At 19.4% G+C, this 16498-nt stretch overlaps 4 protein-coding genes across 4 annotated transcripts; 2 read left to right on the forward strand and 2 right to left on the reverse strand.

The window, feature by feature from the left end:
- Positions 1-529: 529 nt before the first annotated feature.
- On the reverse strand, positions 530-2555 carry SRAE_1000316300 (Hypothetical protein; the record flags this gene model as incomplete). The annotated part of the gene is made up of 3 exons (XM_024650322.1): positions 530-550; positions 1556-2154; positions 2216-2555. The coding sequence occupies 3 exons, from the start codon at positions 2553-2555 to the stop codon at positions 530-532; spliced, it is 960 nt and encodes a 319-aa protein (XP_024504111.1).
- Positions 2556-7498: 4943 nt separating this feature from the next.
- Positions 7499-11234, forward strand: SRAE_1000316400 (NimA-like kinase; the record flags this gene model as incomplete). Its single annotated transcript, XM_024650323.1, has 6 exons — positions 7499-7932; positions 7981-8191; positions 8259-8859; positions 9453-9579; positions 9673-10960; positions 11016-11234. 6 exons carry the CDS (start codon positions 7499-7501, stop codon positions 11232-11234), a joined length of 2880 nt encoding a protein of 959 aa, XP_024504112.1.
- A 1355-nt stretch (positions 11235-12589) lies between these two features.
- Positions 12590-13150, forward strand: SRAE_1000316500 (MSP domain and PapD-like domain-containing protein; the record flags this gene model as incomplete). Its single annotated transcript, XM_024650324.1, has 1 exon — positions 12590-13150. One exon carries the CDS (start codon positions 12590-12592, stop codon positions 13148-13150), a length of 561 nt encoding a protein of 186 aa, XP_024504113.1.
- Positions 13151-14607: 1457 nt separating this feature from the next.
- On the reverse strand, positions 14608-15395 carry SRAE_1000316600 (Dreadlocks; the record flags this gene model as incomplete). Its single annotated transcript, XM_024650325.1, has 2 exons — positions 14608-15144; positions 15186-15395. The coding sequence occupies 2 exons, from the start codon at positions 15393-15395 to the stop codon at positions 14608-14610; spliced, it is 747 nt and encodes a 248-aa protein (XP_024504114.1).
- Positions 15396-16498: the final 1103 nt, after the last annotated feature.

Here is a 16498-nt window from a genome sequence, read left to right on the forward strand (position 1 = left end):
TACGGCTGTTGATTTTATTATTTATTTAGTATAAATACCACTTATGTTACTTATTTTTATCCTTCAAAATATTTAGGTTGTGCTTTTTTTGGTAAACAGAAGTTATTGTTTATTTTTTGTATATATTAACATATAAATTAAAAGTAAACAATTTTATCACACTTTTTTTTTAATAATAAAAATAGATAAAATAAAAAACACATAATTATTATTTAAATAATCGTTATTTATTGATTCTATTAATAGTATCTTTTATAAATATAAAATCAAATTATAAAAAAAAAGAAAAATTACAGTAAAATTATATAATATGAAGTACAAAAATTAATTATACAAAATTATATTGAAAAAGTGACACATAATTTTTTTCTTTTCAAAAATACAATATATATTTTGATTTATACCAGATAATAATTTCTTTGAAGTAATAATAATGAGATACCGATATATGGTTAGAAACCAGACAATATGTAATTGTTATGAACAAATGTATTCTTGTAAAATAACTTGAAAGAATAATATAAACAAATTACATTATAATTGATTTAATCTAAAAAAAAAATTTTTTTTAGTTTTAGTTATGATGATGCTATTAAAATAAATTTATACATATTTATTGTTTTTTATTTGTTCAACTAATAATAATGTTTTTTTCTTAAACTAAGAATAAGTAATTAGTAGTAGATTATTGTTTGATATCATAAATTAGTATTTTTGGTACTTATCCTTTAGTACTTTTATAATTTAAAAACAAACAAATAAAAAATACGGTAAAAAATAAGATAAAATCATTTTTAATTATTCTGTTTTTTTTTCTTTTACCAAAAAAAAAACGCTAATCTGATTCTTATCAATTATCAAATATTTTTTTTTGATTGTCAATTATATATATCTCTACAGAGTATAAAACGTCCACAAGTTGTTTTTATATTTTAAATAAATTTTTTATACAATAATTAATCAAAAATTTCGATAATTAATATATAAAATCAAAAGTAAAATGAAAGTTTTTCTTTTATAAATTAACAATAGTTTGAAATAAAAACTATTTATAATATTTTTTACACCAAATATTAAACTTATAAAAGAATATAATTATTTTTTTTTTGATTTTAAAACTTATTAAACTCCTCGTGATTTAGGTATAATTTTAAATCTATGAAAAAAAAAACGATTGACATTTTAAATATTAATCACTTTTTTGCCCTATCACTGAAATGTTTATTTTAATTATAATTATCTACATAACTTTTTGACAAATTTTATTTGTAATGGATTTTTAATATTAAACAATTTACATAGTAAAATTTACAAACAAAAATAAAATATTGTTTTTTTTTAATAATTTCTTTACACTTTTTGCTAATTTTATCATGGGAAGGGGACTAACGGATAAGTACCATTTTTTTTTTTCAAAAAGATGTTAATTTAAAGAAAGTTTTTGTATGAAATAAAGAAAAACATTCTCTTAAAGCTATACAATATAATCTTTTTTTTTCTATTTAAAGGAAAACTTTCTTTTAAATATTATTCATAAAATTTAAATAACTCTAACATCACTGGTATTAGCTGTTGTTTCATTTTCTTGTTGATTTTGTTGATTATTTGTTACAACAATATTATCATTGTTATTTGGTGTATCTTCTTGAACTGGTTCACCATTTACATTACCAGGAACCATAGGTTCTCTTTCACCAACATTACCTCCAATAACAACATCAGAATATGGTGGTGGTTGAGGATAATTAAAGACTGGATAACCAAAATGTGGATAATTAAATGCTGATTGTGTATGAGAAAGTTGTTCAGCAATACTTTTAGCAAGTTTCTTATCACCTAAATATTGATAACATCTCCAAACAACATTCAAACACCATGCATGAATAAGAACACCAACTAACATAGCAAAAAATGGTTGACTAAGAGGTCCTTTAGTTGTTTTGATATCAATAGATCCAGTTGGTGGATATGATGGAGATGTTTGTTGACTAAGTGATCCAATTATTTCTGTACAAAGTTGAGCAAAACCAATTAATACACATATCATTATAAAAACAATATATGGTATGAGAAGTGAACGTTTTTCATTACGAATTCCATGAATTAAAAGGATAACAAAAAACATTTGAGCAGAAAATGAAAACAAAAAGTTTGCTAAAATATTAAAAAATAATATATATATTTTGAAAAAAAATAAAATAAATTTTTAACTTACAATTATGATTCATATACATTCCACTGAGCATTTGATCATTAGATCCCTGTCCACTAACATTATTTCCTCCACGATGTTGCATGATGTATGAGTATGCAAGAACACAAACAAACATCATGAAGATTGTTAGTTGAGCATAGGCTAAATGTAATGCAGCCTTTGTTACATGAACCATCTTACAAATACAACGATATTTATTATCATCACCATCCCATATATTTTGATTGATAGTATTTAAATTAGTAAATTCAATTCGATAATCTCTTCTCGGGACATTTCGACGATTACCATTATTAGAATTAATAGCAGCTCCAAGTGGAGATGATTTAAGTATATTCATTGTTTTTTTAGAAAGAAAACAAAATTAAATATATATATATTTATAATACCTATAAAAATAAATAAACATATTTATTTAATATTAAGAAAAATACATTAAGATTCATATCAAAATTAATAATACAATGTGACTTAGAATAATATTACTATTATAAAAGATATTTTAGCAAAATTTTTATCATTAAACCTCATTTTAAAAAAAAAAGAAGCATCTCAGGAAGATAGAAAAATAAAAATGTATAAAATGATAAATTTTACACCGAGATAAAAACCAATATATATATATATCATATCTGTTCTACAATTCCACATATCTATATATTTTTAATCCTTTAAAAATATATAACATTAATAAAAGAAGTTTAAACTTCAAAATATTTTAAATAAAAGTATTTAACTACAAATATTTTTATCTATATATGTATAAAATATTTTTTATTCATTTCAAAAAACCTTCAACTTATTTTTTATTTTAAAATGTTTCTATAAAACAAAAATCAATTGTTACTTTTTTGCACGTGAGAATAAAAATATAAAACTTTACTATATATATATGTACATATAGAAATAAAATAATTTATTCTATAATAATTTTAAACTTAAAAAAAAAAATTACCGACAAACTATTTTTCTTAATAGATAAATATATTAAATAATGGTGTATGGTGTTTAAGAAAATAAAATAATTTTGTTATCATTTCTTATATTCTTGTGAGTTAACAAAAAGTATATCATACTTTATCTTTCTCAAACATGTAAATATAATTTTATATAAACATAGTAAATTGGTGTAATATAAAAGTGCAAGTTTTACAGGAAAAAAAAAATGTACTAAAAGTTAAGATAAAATAAATGATAAGATTCTGGGTAATTAAAAAAAAAAACGATTTATTAATGTCTTTTTAGAAAACAGTTCTAATTAGATTTTTGTTATTTTAGTAATAGTTGCGTAGGAATTATATATAATAAAATTACTTTACAATTATCTTCCACCAAAAGTTATGAATCATCAACTTAAAAGAACATCAAATTGATGTAGTAAATGGTAAAAAAAATATATATATATAAAGAAAGAAATAACAAAAGTTAAAAACAATATATGTACAATTTTATACTATAAAAATAACATTAATCTTTAGAGTTTTAACAAAAAAAATAAAATTCCCTCACATTTTTATTTTTTACCTCCCTCTCTTTTTTTTCATCTCAATTATTACATTATATAACCATCAATGCACATGACAAAATAGTTATATATAGAGAAAAAAGAATATGATTAAAATATATTGTTATCATATTATTACTATCAAAAAATATATTCTCAAAAATTTTTGTCTCCCTATCATTATTATTAAACTATAATTTTAAATATAAACATACTTTCTCTCTCTCTTTAAATATTATTAATATACTCAAAAAAAAAAACAAGTTTATACTGGAAAGTTGAAAGATTATTTCATAATATAGGTATATTTTATAAAAAAAGAAATTACATATACCTGTTATGTTTTTTTTTTCCATGTATATATTATTACATCATCAATATTATTTTTTTTCCAAGAAAAATTTATATATATATATATACAAATATAGAGGAAAAAAAAAGATTAAAATAAAAATTATTATATTGTTAATGATAAAAAAAAATATATATATATAAGGAAATAAAAAAAAAAACACAATATTTTATGCCTATTTCAAAAACTAATAATAAAAGTAATATGAACCAATGAAATATATAGATTATAAAGAAAAAAAAAATACTAAGATAAATAAAAAAGAAAAGTGTAAAAGTTTAAAAAAATTTATATATAGAAAATTATCCCAACTTCTATAAATACATTCTTCTTCATTATTTTCTAAATAAAAATATGTAAAAAAAACAAACTAAATCAAAACAAAACTAAGTATGAACTATAATATATCTTTAAGAAATAAAAAAAAAATTGCTTTAAATAATAACAATCTTTCAATATCATTCTTGAAATGGCAAACAAATATAAAGGAATATTTTTTATAAAAATAAATATTAATAATGGTTATGTAAAAAAAAAAAAGATTTTTAACTACCTGAAGAGTTATCTAAGATCAGATTTAGGAGGAGATAAAATGAAATAAATATAATAATTTTTTTTTAATATAAATAAAGTTATATGTACAAACTTTTTTTTTTTTTCTTATTTTAAATATAATAATTAAAATTAACAGTGCAAAAGAGTTATTCTTTTTTAAATGTTTTAAAATATTTTATAAAACTAAGAATAAAAGATACTTTGGAAGGAGAAATATATAACATATATATAAAAGACACATTGTGTCCATACACCCTGTTTTGTATAAAAAGGCATATATATATATATGCATCCATAAAATGCTAATTGGGTAAATGTATGTTCCTTTTCCAAATAACATAATTTAAGTATACATAAAAGTAAAATCTTAAGTAAGAAAGAAAAAAAAAATATGATTCAAATCTACAAAGATGTATAAATTATACAGACAACCTTTCTTAAGTCTTTTTTTTTTTACTTTTATTAAAAGAAAATAATAAAATAAATGAAAGGAATTATAGTAATAAAAGATAATAATAAAAATTTTATTAGAATGATAAGTTTATATACTTTTAATTATAAAACAATTCAAGTACAATAAAATATATATATAATAAATATATTTGTTAATTTTAACATCATACATATAACAAAACTACATAATTTAATAACTCTCTATCTCTATTTTTCTTTTTAAAATTTTAAAGTTAAACGGAGGGGGGGGGGAAAAAGAAGAAGAAGAGTATATGTATGAAAAATTTTGTGACCTGCGCATAAGTTGTCCTATAAATCATATATATACCAAACTATTAAAATGGGTTCTCATATATATAAATATGTATTATCTATATACTAAATAACTATATTTGTGTGGTAGAAGATTATATTAAAGTATTTTCAGATTCATTTTAATGTAAATATACCATAAATATAAAATTCTTTTTATAAATCATTAAAGAAAGTGTATATTTAAAAGTTTTATGAGTTAATGATATGAATATAAATTAATTAATTAACGGTAGGTAACAATTTTATATTCTAATACCTTGTTTATTTTATATTTAATTACCTTCAAATATTTAGATATAATATATATATAAATTTATAATTATTTATTAAAATATATTTTAAAATATCCAGAATATTCTATCATTAAATTTTTAAAGGAAGTATTTAAATATTTATCAAAAAAAAAATCCTCATTTTTATAATAATAAAAAAAATTATACATTTTTATATAATTATACAGTGATGTAATTAAAAAAAAAAAGAAAAAAAGATTAAAAATGAATTAAAAAGTTAACATTTTTATAAAATATTATTAAGATAATCACAATATCACTACTTTTAAATATAAAAGTATCAAAGAATTTGTTTTTTTTTTTCACAAAGATTAAGGAAATAAGAATTATAAAAATTATCAATTCATCATCCTAAATTATTAAATTATTTTTTTAATGTTAAATATTTAATAATTTTGTATAAAATTAAAAAATAATTATTTTTCTCGATAAAAATATATATATATACATTAATAATTAGTTAAAAAAGTTATTATAAATATAAAATGAAGATAAAATTATTCCTTAAATCTTAAAATATATTTTTAAAAATGAAAAATAAATAATTAAAAAGACAATTGAATTAATAATGATAGAAAAAATATATTAATCATAAGTTAAAATATATTTTTAAAACTTCCCTTTACTTATGATAGTGTGAATATTCTTGTAAAATCATTAAAATAGTGTAATTTTGATATTTTTTTACTTTTTTCTTATTTTTTTCTTCAAAAACATATGCTACCTCATTAAATATCTTTGTGGGTGGAAAGAAAAATAAATTATATAGACAAGTTTCATAATGTTAATTATATTTTAAAGTATTCTTTTAAAATCTTTTTTTTTTTTTTTGATAGAAAAATATACTTTATAAATGTATATTTGAGAAAAAAAATATACAAAATATATTTCCATATGCCATTCTGTAGTCTATTAATTTGTGCCACATATATTATTATTTTTAATTAATTATGTATGTTTAATTTTTGTATTAGTAAGAAATTCTTTAATAAAAATACATTTTTGACAAGAAATTTTGTCTTTTTTTTTTATTCTTCCACATGACAACTAATTACTATTAATGAATAATTATTTTTCATTAAAAAATTTTTTTTTCTTTTGAAGAATATACTTATTATTACTATAAACTTAATCTACTTAATAAAAAAGACATTTTGTATGTTATTATTAAAGAAAAAAAAAATGAAATTATAATAAGAAAAAAAAAAGATTAAAAAATGGCACTTATTTTAATATTTTTGTATATATTTTTAAAGAATAACAAAAAACATGTAATAATTATTATTCATTTTTATCATATTTAAAAATTGATACAACTACTAAATACTTTCTTGCAAAACTTAAAAAATAATCATTTCTGTTGGCATGGAGAAGAAAATTTGGTTAAAATTGTAAAAAAAAAAAAATTGAAACCATACAGGTAAATATGTATATTAATACATATATATTATTATATACCTATGTAGCAACAAAATAAAAAATAATAAGAGGTTAATTTTGTTTGTAGGATTTCAAAACACTATATATGGAAAAAAAAATATAAAACTTAATAGGAAAATATAATTAGGGATATAGAGAAATTATATATTATATTGTCTTAATAAATATTAATATTTCATAACAAAGGCATACATATATATATTTTTATATATATAATGTAGACATGATATAATAAAAAGAACTTTATTAATAGTTAATTTTACAAAAACACATCCACAAACATTTCCATACTTTTTTTACTCACTATAAAATTATTTATTTTCATTCTATATTTGTTTTAAAAAAAAATACAATTTAATTAGTCCTATACAATGGTTGGTAATAATGAAGATGAAATAAATGAACAAAATATATATGAAGATTCAAAAAATATAAATGTAACAAATAAATCATTATTTCAATCAACAATTAAATCAACACAATTATTAAATTCTTATAATTATGAATGGATACGTGTTGAAGGTAAAGGTTCATTTGGTAAAGCTATTCTTTATAAAAGAAAAATCGATAATACCTATGTTATCATTAAGGAAATTGTTATGCATTCATTATCACTTTCTGAAAGACAATCTGCTCTTAATGAGGTGTCACTTCTTTCACAATTAGATCATCCAAATATTATTAGTTATTATGATTCATTTGAGGATGAGGGAATTCTAATGATTGAAATGGAATATGCTGATGGTGGTAATTTAGGGCAATATTTATTAATGCAACAGGAGTATCTCAATGAAAATGTAATATGGTATGTTTTTTTTTTAAAAATATAAAATTATATTTTAATTATTTTAAGGTTTATATTTACACAAATAGTTAATGGTGTATGTTATCTTCATCAAAATTCTATTCTTCATAGAGATCTTAAAACAGCAAATATCTTTTTAACAAAAACAAATGATGTTAAAATAGGTGATTTTGGAATTAGTAAAATTATGGGAACCAACACAAAGTTAGATGGAGCTAATACAGTTATTGGAACACCATACTATATCTCTCCTGAAATGGTTGGTAATACTTTTTTCTTTTTTTTTTAATTATAAAAAAATAATTAATATTAATTAATATTTTTAGTGTGAAGGAAAAAGTTATAATGAAAGTACAGATATCTGGGCAATGGGATGTATTTTATATGAAATGGCTTGTTTACAAAAGACATTTGAAGCCACAAATTTACCAGCACTTGTTACACATATTATGAAAGCTGAATATAAACCTGTCAAAGGACCTTATAGTGTCTTTTTAAAATTACTTATAAGAGATTTATTAAAAGTTGATGCATCATTAAGACCTTCTGCTACTAGTATAATGGAAATGTTAAAAAAAGAACATAAATATGATGATAAATTAAGGAATACAGGAAAATTTAATTTATATAAAAATAATCTTAAAAAAGAAAATAGTAAAGAATATTCAGAATGGAGTGCATTATATGAATTTAATATAACAAATCTTTCCCTAACATACCATAATATTCTTCCTCAAAATAAAATAAAAATAATGAATATTGGTGTTGGGAGAGGTCATAAAATATTTGTTACTAATGATAATCAGGTATATGTTTATGGAGATAACGGAAATGGTGAATTAGGATTAGGTAATCGTGAAAACATGCATGATAAAGCTATGATTGTTGATTTTTTAAGTGATAAACAAATTATTAAAGTTGATGCTGGTAAGTTTATAGAATAATTAAATATTTTATTAATTAACATCTAATAAAAAAGAAAATTTATAAATATAAAGGTCTCTCTCTCTCTTTCTCTTTAAATTTTTTTTTAATCATTTTTACATATATATGATAATATAGCAAAAAGTTAAAATGTAATGAAAAGGTTTAAAAAAGAAAACTTTAATTATAAATTGTCAATGTATATATAAATATATTTTTAAATATATGTCTAAATATTAATAGAAAAAATTTTATTTTTTCTTATCATATATAAAATGTTATAAAATTCGGGGATGATGGATTACTTTTTAACAACCATACACCAAAGGCATATAAACTTGATTTATTTTTTAATAAGTAGTTTTTTATCATTAAGTATAAAGAGAGTGTATACTGTTCTCCTATATATCATTTATCAATGTTTAATTAATATGTCTTTGATATTTATTATAATAATCATTGATAAATGATTCTACCATATTTAAATTAGATATACAAGAAAAGATTTTTTTTTTAAAAAAAAATAAATAACAAAGAAATGTTTAATACATTTTATTAATATTTAAAAAAAAAATAATTTTTTTTTTTAATTAAAGGAGATGGATATACTTTATTTCAATCTATACAAGGAGTCGTCTATTTTTGTGGAAAAAAAGAAATGTCAACTATTGAAGGGGCAACTGAGGATGTCTTGAAGCCAAAATTAATTGAATGTCTACTAAGGTTTGTTTTGATTAAATGAAATGTTTTTGTATTATATTTAAAAAAAATAAAAAATATAATTTTAAATTTATATTTATATATAAATATTTTCAGGGAAGATATCAAAGATATAGCTTGTGGACCAAATCATGCAGTAGTTATTTCAGCAAATGGAACACCATTTGTTTGGGGTAAATCAGATGATGGAAGATTAGGAATTAAAACAATAACATCAATTGAAGAAAATCCTAAATTTATTACAAAACCAGTTCCATTAAATATTAGTAATTTACCACATGGTCATATTATAACATCAGCTAGATGTGGATATGATTCAACAATGCTTCTAACAAATTTAGGTAGTATTTTAGCTATGGGTGATAATAGTTATAATAAATTAAATATAACACAACGTCAAGGATTTTTTTCAAATAAAAAGGGTTTTAAAATTGATGAAAATGGTAATAAAATTGTATGGGAACCAACAATGTTAAAAAGTTTTCCATCTAGAGTAGTTGATGCAAGGATGGGAAGATATAATTCTGGTGTACTTCTTGAATCTGGTCATATATATATTTTTGGTAAAAATTCAAATGGTGAATTAGGAATAGGAAGTTTAGAATGTAAAAAAAATGATATTTCATGTAATGTATCACCTAAACCAGTAAAAAGTTTACTTACAAAAGGTTGTGTATTATTATTATGTGGAGATAATTTTTCATTAACTGGAACAACTGATGAACTTTATTTTTGGGGTTCTAGAGGATTAATAAGTAGTGGAAGAGGTGATTTAAAAATTGAAGATTTAGAAAGTGGTAATAATAATAGTGGAAAAAATATTGCAAAAGAAGTTATTGTTACACTTCCTAGTTTAGTATTAAAATTAGAATCTTCAACAAATAATTCTGATATGAAATCAACAATAAAATTATGTGGTTTATATTCTTGTGGTAATAGTAAAGTTCTTGTTCAAATAGATACATGTATACCATTTGATAATAAACCAACACTTAATAATAATAAAAAAGGTAGTAATGATAATGAAGGAGGTGGAATAAAAAAAAATTTTATGCCCCAAATTTTTAAGAAAAAGAAATTTTCCAATTTAAGAAGAGAACCAAAAACTAGCACCAGTAGTGTTGATGAAGATAATGGTTGTTGTTTGAATGACAAAGATTTTAAAGACAATGATGATAAAGCAAATACATGGTTAGAAAATGAATTAAATAATGCTACAATTATTCCAATGTCATTTAATAAAGAAGAAAATAAAAAAAATGATATTATTAATGATGAAGAAGTAGTAAAAAGTTTAATTAAAGAAATAGAAAGTTTAAAAGTCATTGTAAATGAGCAGAGGTCTTCTTTTAGTGGGCAGGAAAAAGAAATGACATTGTTGAAGGTAACAATACATCAATGATAATAATTTTTGTTTATATATATAAAGTATATTTTAGGATAAGATAATGGAGTTACAAACATTGAAAAAAAAAGATACACAAACTGATGATATAAAAAAATTGATTTTAGATGTTACATCATCAGTTTTACCACAGATATCTGAACCTCCACCTGAATATTCTTCTCAGCAACAAGAACAACTTCAACAACAAAATATTAATGGTAATTATTGTGGAAGATTTAATGTACCAACAAAAGTTTGCTCAATATTATAATATGTATTTTTTATAATACAATTATTTTAATTTCTTAGTTAAATAAACAAAAAAAAAAATGTAAAAAAATGATAAATACTAATGTGTCTTACCATTTGAAAAAAAAAAATAAATTTTATGTTGATTTTAATCTTATCTCTAATATTTATTTATAAGATAAACAAAAAGTTCATTCTTATTTATACTTATGATTCTGACAAACAATTGCATTGAGATTGTTATATTCTAAGAAATTCTTTGATTAATCAATCGTTAATTGTATTTAATTTATTGACACACATTTAAAATAAAATTTTATTAATTAAAAAAAATTATTGAAAAACACTTAAGGAAATAAAAACAAATTTAAAATCATTCACCCAAAATAGGACAAAAAGAAGTCAAATTAAATATAAGTTCTATATCTATAATTTAAAATAAAAATAATATTAGTTTAATCACATCAAACAATTTTTTTTTCTACTAATAAAAATTTTCTTTTAATTAAAATTTTTCATAATTCTTTAATTGTAGTAAAAAAAAAAAGATCAATTACACTCTAATTTAATATTGAAATTAAAAATTTTATTTTTCACTCATACATTATAATGAATGGCATAATTATTGAAAAATAATATTTACCAACATTTATATCATATTGGTTTTTTATAAGATCAATATCTTTATATTGCATATAATATTTGATAAAAAAATAACTTTTATTATATAAGTACATTTATATTTTAATATAAATATCATTCATTTATGAAATAAAAAAGATATCACGCTATTCTTGAGAATTTGAAGTATTTTTTGAATATGTCATACATAAAATATATTATATAATTTACTTTTTTTTCAAAGCATTTATCAGTAATAAATAAAAAATTTCATAGAAAACTTTTTTTTTTGTGATTTATTAATATTATTATTTGTCAATTTAAATATATATATATATACATATAAAAATATATCTATATGCCACTAAGATTTCTTTTTTTTTTCAAATATTATTACTTCAACCGATAATTTGCATTAGAGACGCTTTTCACCATACATGTTAAAATATTACATTTATTGAAGCTAATTTTTTTTTTAAAAGATAATATTAGATAAAATTAATTTATTTTAATGTTTATAAATTAAACTTAAAATTTATACTTCTTCCATTAAAATTTTTTTAATTTAAAATATAAAATTTATAAAGCTACTTTTTTTTACTGTACACGTAACTAAAAAAAAATTTTATTTTACTATTTCTTACATTAATATTCATATTTTATTATATACTATTGTGATAAAATAGCTACCACATCATAATTAAAATTATTTTCTAATATTTTTTTTATTCAACAAATTTTTTATTTAATTCAAAAATGAGTACTTTTCCTTTTGATTTGGAACCATCTGACAAGATAATATTTAAATCACCAAAACTTGGAGAAGAAGCATGTAGTGTTACTATGAAAGTAGTAAATATTACAAAAGAGGCTCAGGCATTTAAAATAAAATGTACAAATAATGATTTCTTTAGACTAAGACCACCAACAGTCAATATTCCTCATGGAGATAAACCAGTTAATATTACCATAACATTTAATCCAGGAAAAGCTATTCCTGAAAATGGTAAGCATTACTTTGCTATATATGGTACTCCTTTAAAAGGAGCTGAAAATGTTAAGGCAGCTTTTGCTACTGAGGAAGGAAGTAAAGTTGAACCAAAAAGAATTCATGCTTACTTTACTAAAGAAGGTGGTGATGATCAAAAAGATGGTAAAAAAGGTGCTAAAGAGGAAAAGAAAGATGAAAAGAAAGAGGATAAGAAGGATGATAAGAAAGAGGATAAGAAGGATGAGAATAAAGAAGAAAAAAAAGATGATGATAAAAAAGAAGATGGAAAAAAGGATGAAGAAAAAAAAGATGAAAAAAAGAAATAATTTTCTACAAACCAAAAATTTTTTTATCTTTTTAATTAATACCATTTCTAACATTCATCCATTTAAATGTAACTTTTTTTTTAATCAGTATAACTTATTAACATGTCATTTGTTGATACTTAAAAATTTTAATATGCTTTAAAAATAATATAAATATGCATATCTTTTTTTTTATCATTAACATAAAACATATGATTATTTTTTATTTTCTTTTATAAAAATTAAACGTCATCTAATAATTTTTGTTAAAAAAGTTAACTTAATATTACTAATAAATAAAATTATTAATAACATTATTCTGAAAATCATGTCAATTTGAAAAATGCTAAGTTATAGAAAAAATATATCTATAATTATATTTAAAAAAATGATGCTGAAAGATATATATAGTTCACTTAATTATCATATATTTTTATTTAACTTCTACAACTACCATTTTAATAATGTATGATAATATAAAAGTATTGTTTCTAAAAAAAGACTTCAATTCCCAAAACAAAAGAATGATAAATAGAATTTAAAAATGAACAAATCCGCCTAACTTTTTTTTTCAAGTATTTTTTTTTTAACATGATAAAAGTGGAAATGAGAAAATAGATAAGATTATTTTATTGAGGTTATCTTTCTCACTTAACCAAAAAATGTAACACTTATTTCTAGTTATTTTATATTGTTAATTAAAAAAAAGGAAAAAATTTCAGGGTATATAATTATTAATATTTTTTTTTATTAATTAACTATTTTTATCAAGTAATTAAAATTTAATAACAGATTAGTATATTAATTTACCAAAAACTTTTATGGCTTTTTTGAAAAATTAAATAGAAAGGATTTATACAGAAGTCATATACATATGTATTGACATGATTCAATGAGATTCATTAGAAATACTAAAAAATGAATACAAATTAAATATAAATATAAATGTAATTATCAAATTATAAAAAAAAAGTTAATATATTATTTATAACTTTTTTATTTTTAATTTCATAAATATCATAATTGTTAATAATAGCAATTATTAAATTGTCTACTAAGTGCAAATATTTTTAGATACTTTAAAAAACATTTAATTATATTATTATTATAATTTTTTCTCTATCTTTAAATAGATTAATTTCCTTAAACTTTTTCTAGAAAATGCACTTTTAGCTTTTGAAATGTATCTCAATAGAAAGAGAAGTTTTTATTACCGTATGTGTACTTGAACTTTAGTCGTGAATATTTTTTAGAACATTTTATAATGTTTTAATTATTTTTTATTCTTTATATTCTTAAATTTTATTTATATTTTTTAAGTCATTGTTAAATATATATATATAAAGGACAACTTATCTTATTTATATGATCTAAATTTTTTTAAGAATTAACATAATATATTTTTAAAAAAATGAATTTTTTTTTATAATTTATATAAAATTTGCACACATAGAAAAAATAGAATAATACAAGGTAAACTATACAATGTTTTTAGGTAGTGGTTTAATTAGAAATAACTGTTCATCTGTATCACTTGAAATATATATTGGGTGTAGTTTAAAATAATCAATAAATGATTCAAATGATTCAAAAATTCTTTTACCAATTATGCAATTATTTGTTTCATTATCAAATATAATTAAATAATGTCGATTTTTTTTGTTTCCTTTTAAACTTATTGTAAAATTTCCTAAATGTGATTCTGAATCACGAAGTAAATAATCTCCTACAGTACCTCTTAAATTAAGATAATTCTCAGCATCTGAACGTGAAATTTTTCCATAATAAAATGGGTAATTAGACATTTCTAATAATGTTTTATTTCTAACATTATCTATAATTTTCAAATTAGAAATTACTGAATTAAAAAAATCAGTTTTATGATTAATTTTTTTAACATCATTTAGAGAAATTGATTTTATTTCGTTAAGATTGTATTGTTTCTTCGTATCTTTTAGTTTATTAGTATTGTTGGATAAAACTTTATTGGAGATATTTGAATTAACATTGATAATCTAAAAATGACACTATATATATTTTTTTTGAATTAAATTACCTCATCCCCCATTAAATATATTGGATGAAAATTTTCAAATTTGATTATTTTATTACAAAAAGGACAATTAAATTCATCTTTACATTTATATTTTTTTAATTTTTGAATACATGATTTCCCTATAATATGACCACATGATGCTGAGTATGGAGCATGTTTTGTTCCAGGTGATGTAAATAATTCAAAACAAATTTGACATTCAAAATTCATTTGTTTAAAAAAAATAAAATTACAGGTAAAATAAAAATTTTTATGAAATTAATATTATGTTTCATCAAAAAGTATTCTATTCTTATCTAGTTTATTTTCTATAAAACAACTGCATAAGATAATCATCGTTTTATAAATATTTCTTCACCCGTCATATAATTTTTTTTTTTTCCATCTTATAAAACATTTATTTACATGATTTAATTTCTAATAGATAATTGTTTAATCATCATATATTTTAATTTTAAAATTAATCAATTATTTATGGGTTTTTGCTTATCAAATTTATTATGATAATCAAGATAAGTTGTTTTATGATTTAAAAATTAAAATATTTATTAAATTATGTTTGTAATTTTGACTTATCAAAATAAAATTGTTTCATTTTAACAGGAAAAAATATAAAATTAAATTGTATTTTATTTTTATTTTTTAATTAAATGTTGATTTCTTTATTTCAATTGTTACTTTAGTCATACTAAGAAAATATTACAAAGTACAAAAATTTATATTAAGATGAGAAATTTTATAATACACTTGAAAAGATATATTAATTTTTGATATTTAAATCTTGTAATAAAGAAATTTCATTATAAATTTAATCTTTAAAATTTCCCGTGAAAATTTTTGTTAAAGTAAAATAATTACCATGAATTTTATCCTTTCAAGTTTAAACAAATTTTTAAAAATATTATTCACATAATTATTATATTAAGATAAATAGTTTAAAATTTTATTTGATATAAAATACCTGTCACTTGAAAAACTTGTAATAAATTTATTCAAAATTTTCTTTCTAATTTTTTAATAAATTATTTAAAAGTTAGGAAACAATTATAAAATGAAAAAAAAAACTTTAGATATTTAAAGGACACTTCTAACTTCTTAATATCTTAAATTGATAAAATAAATTATGTGCGAATTTCAAAGAAATGTTTATTATTATTATCTAGACCTAATTTTTTCTTCTAATCCATTAGTAAATTTTCAATATATATAGTGAAAATATTATACTGTAAAATGTATTTAACAAATAGTATATTATTTTCTTTTAAAAATTACATTAAATAACTAAAGAACATTTAAAAAAAAATAATTTAAAA

Source organism: Strongyloides ratti (assembly GCF_001040885.1).
Source record: "Strongyloides ratti genome assembly S_ratti_ED321, chromosome : 1".
Taxonomy (NCBI): Eukaryota; Metazoa; Nematoda; class Chromadorea; order Rhabditida; family Strongyloididae; genus Strongyloides; species Strongyloides ratti.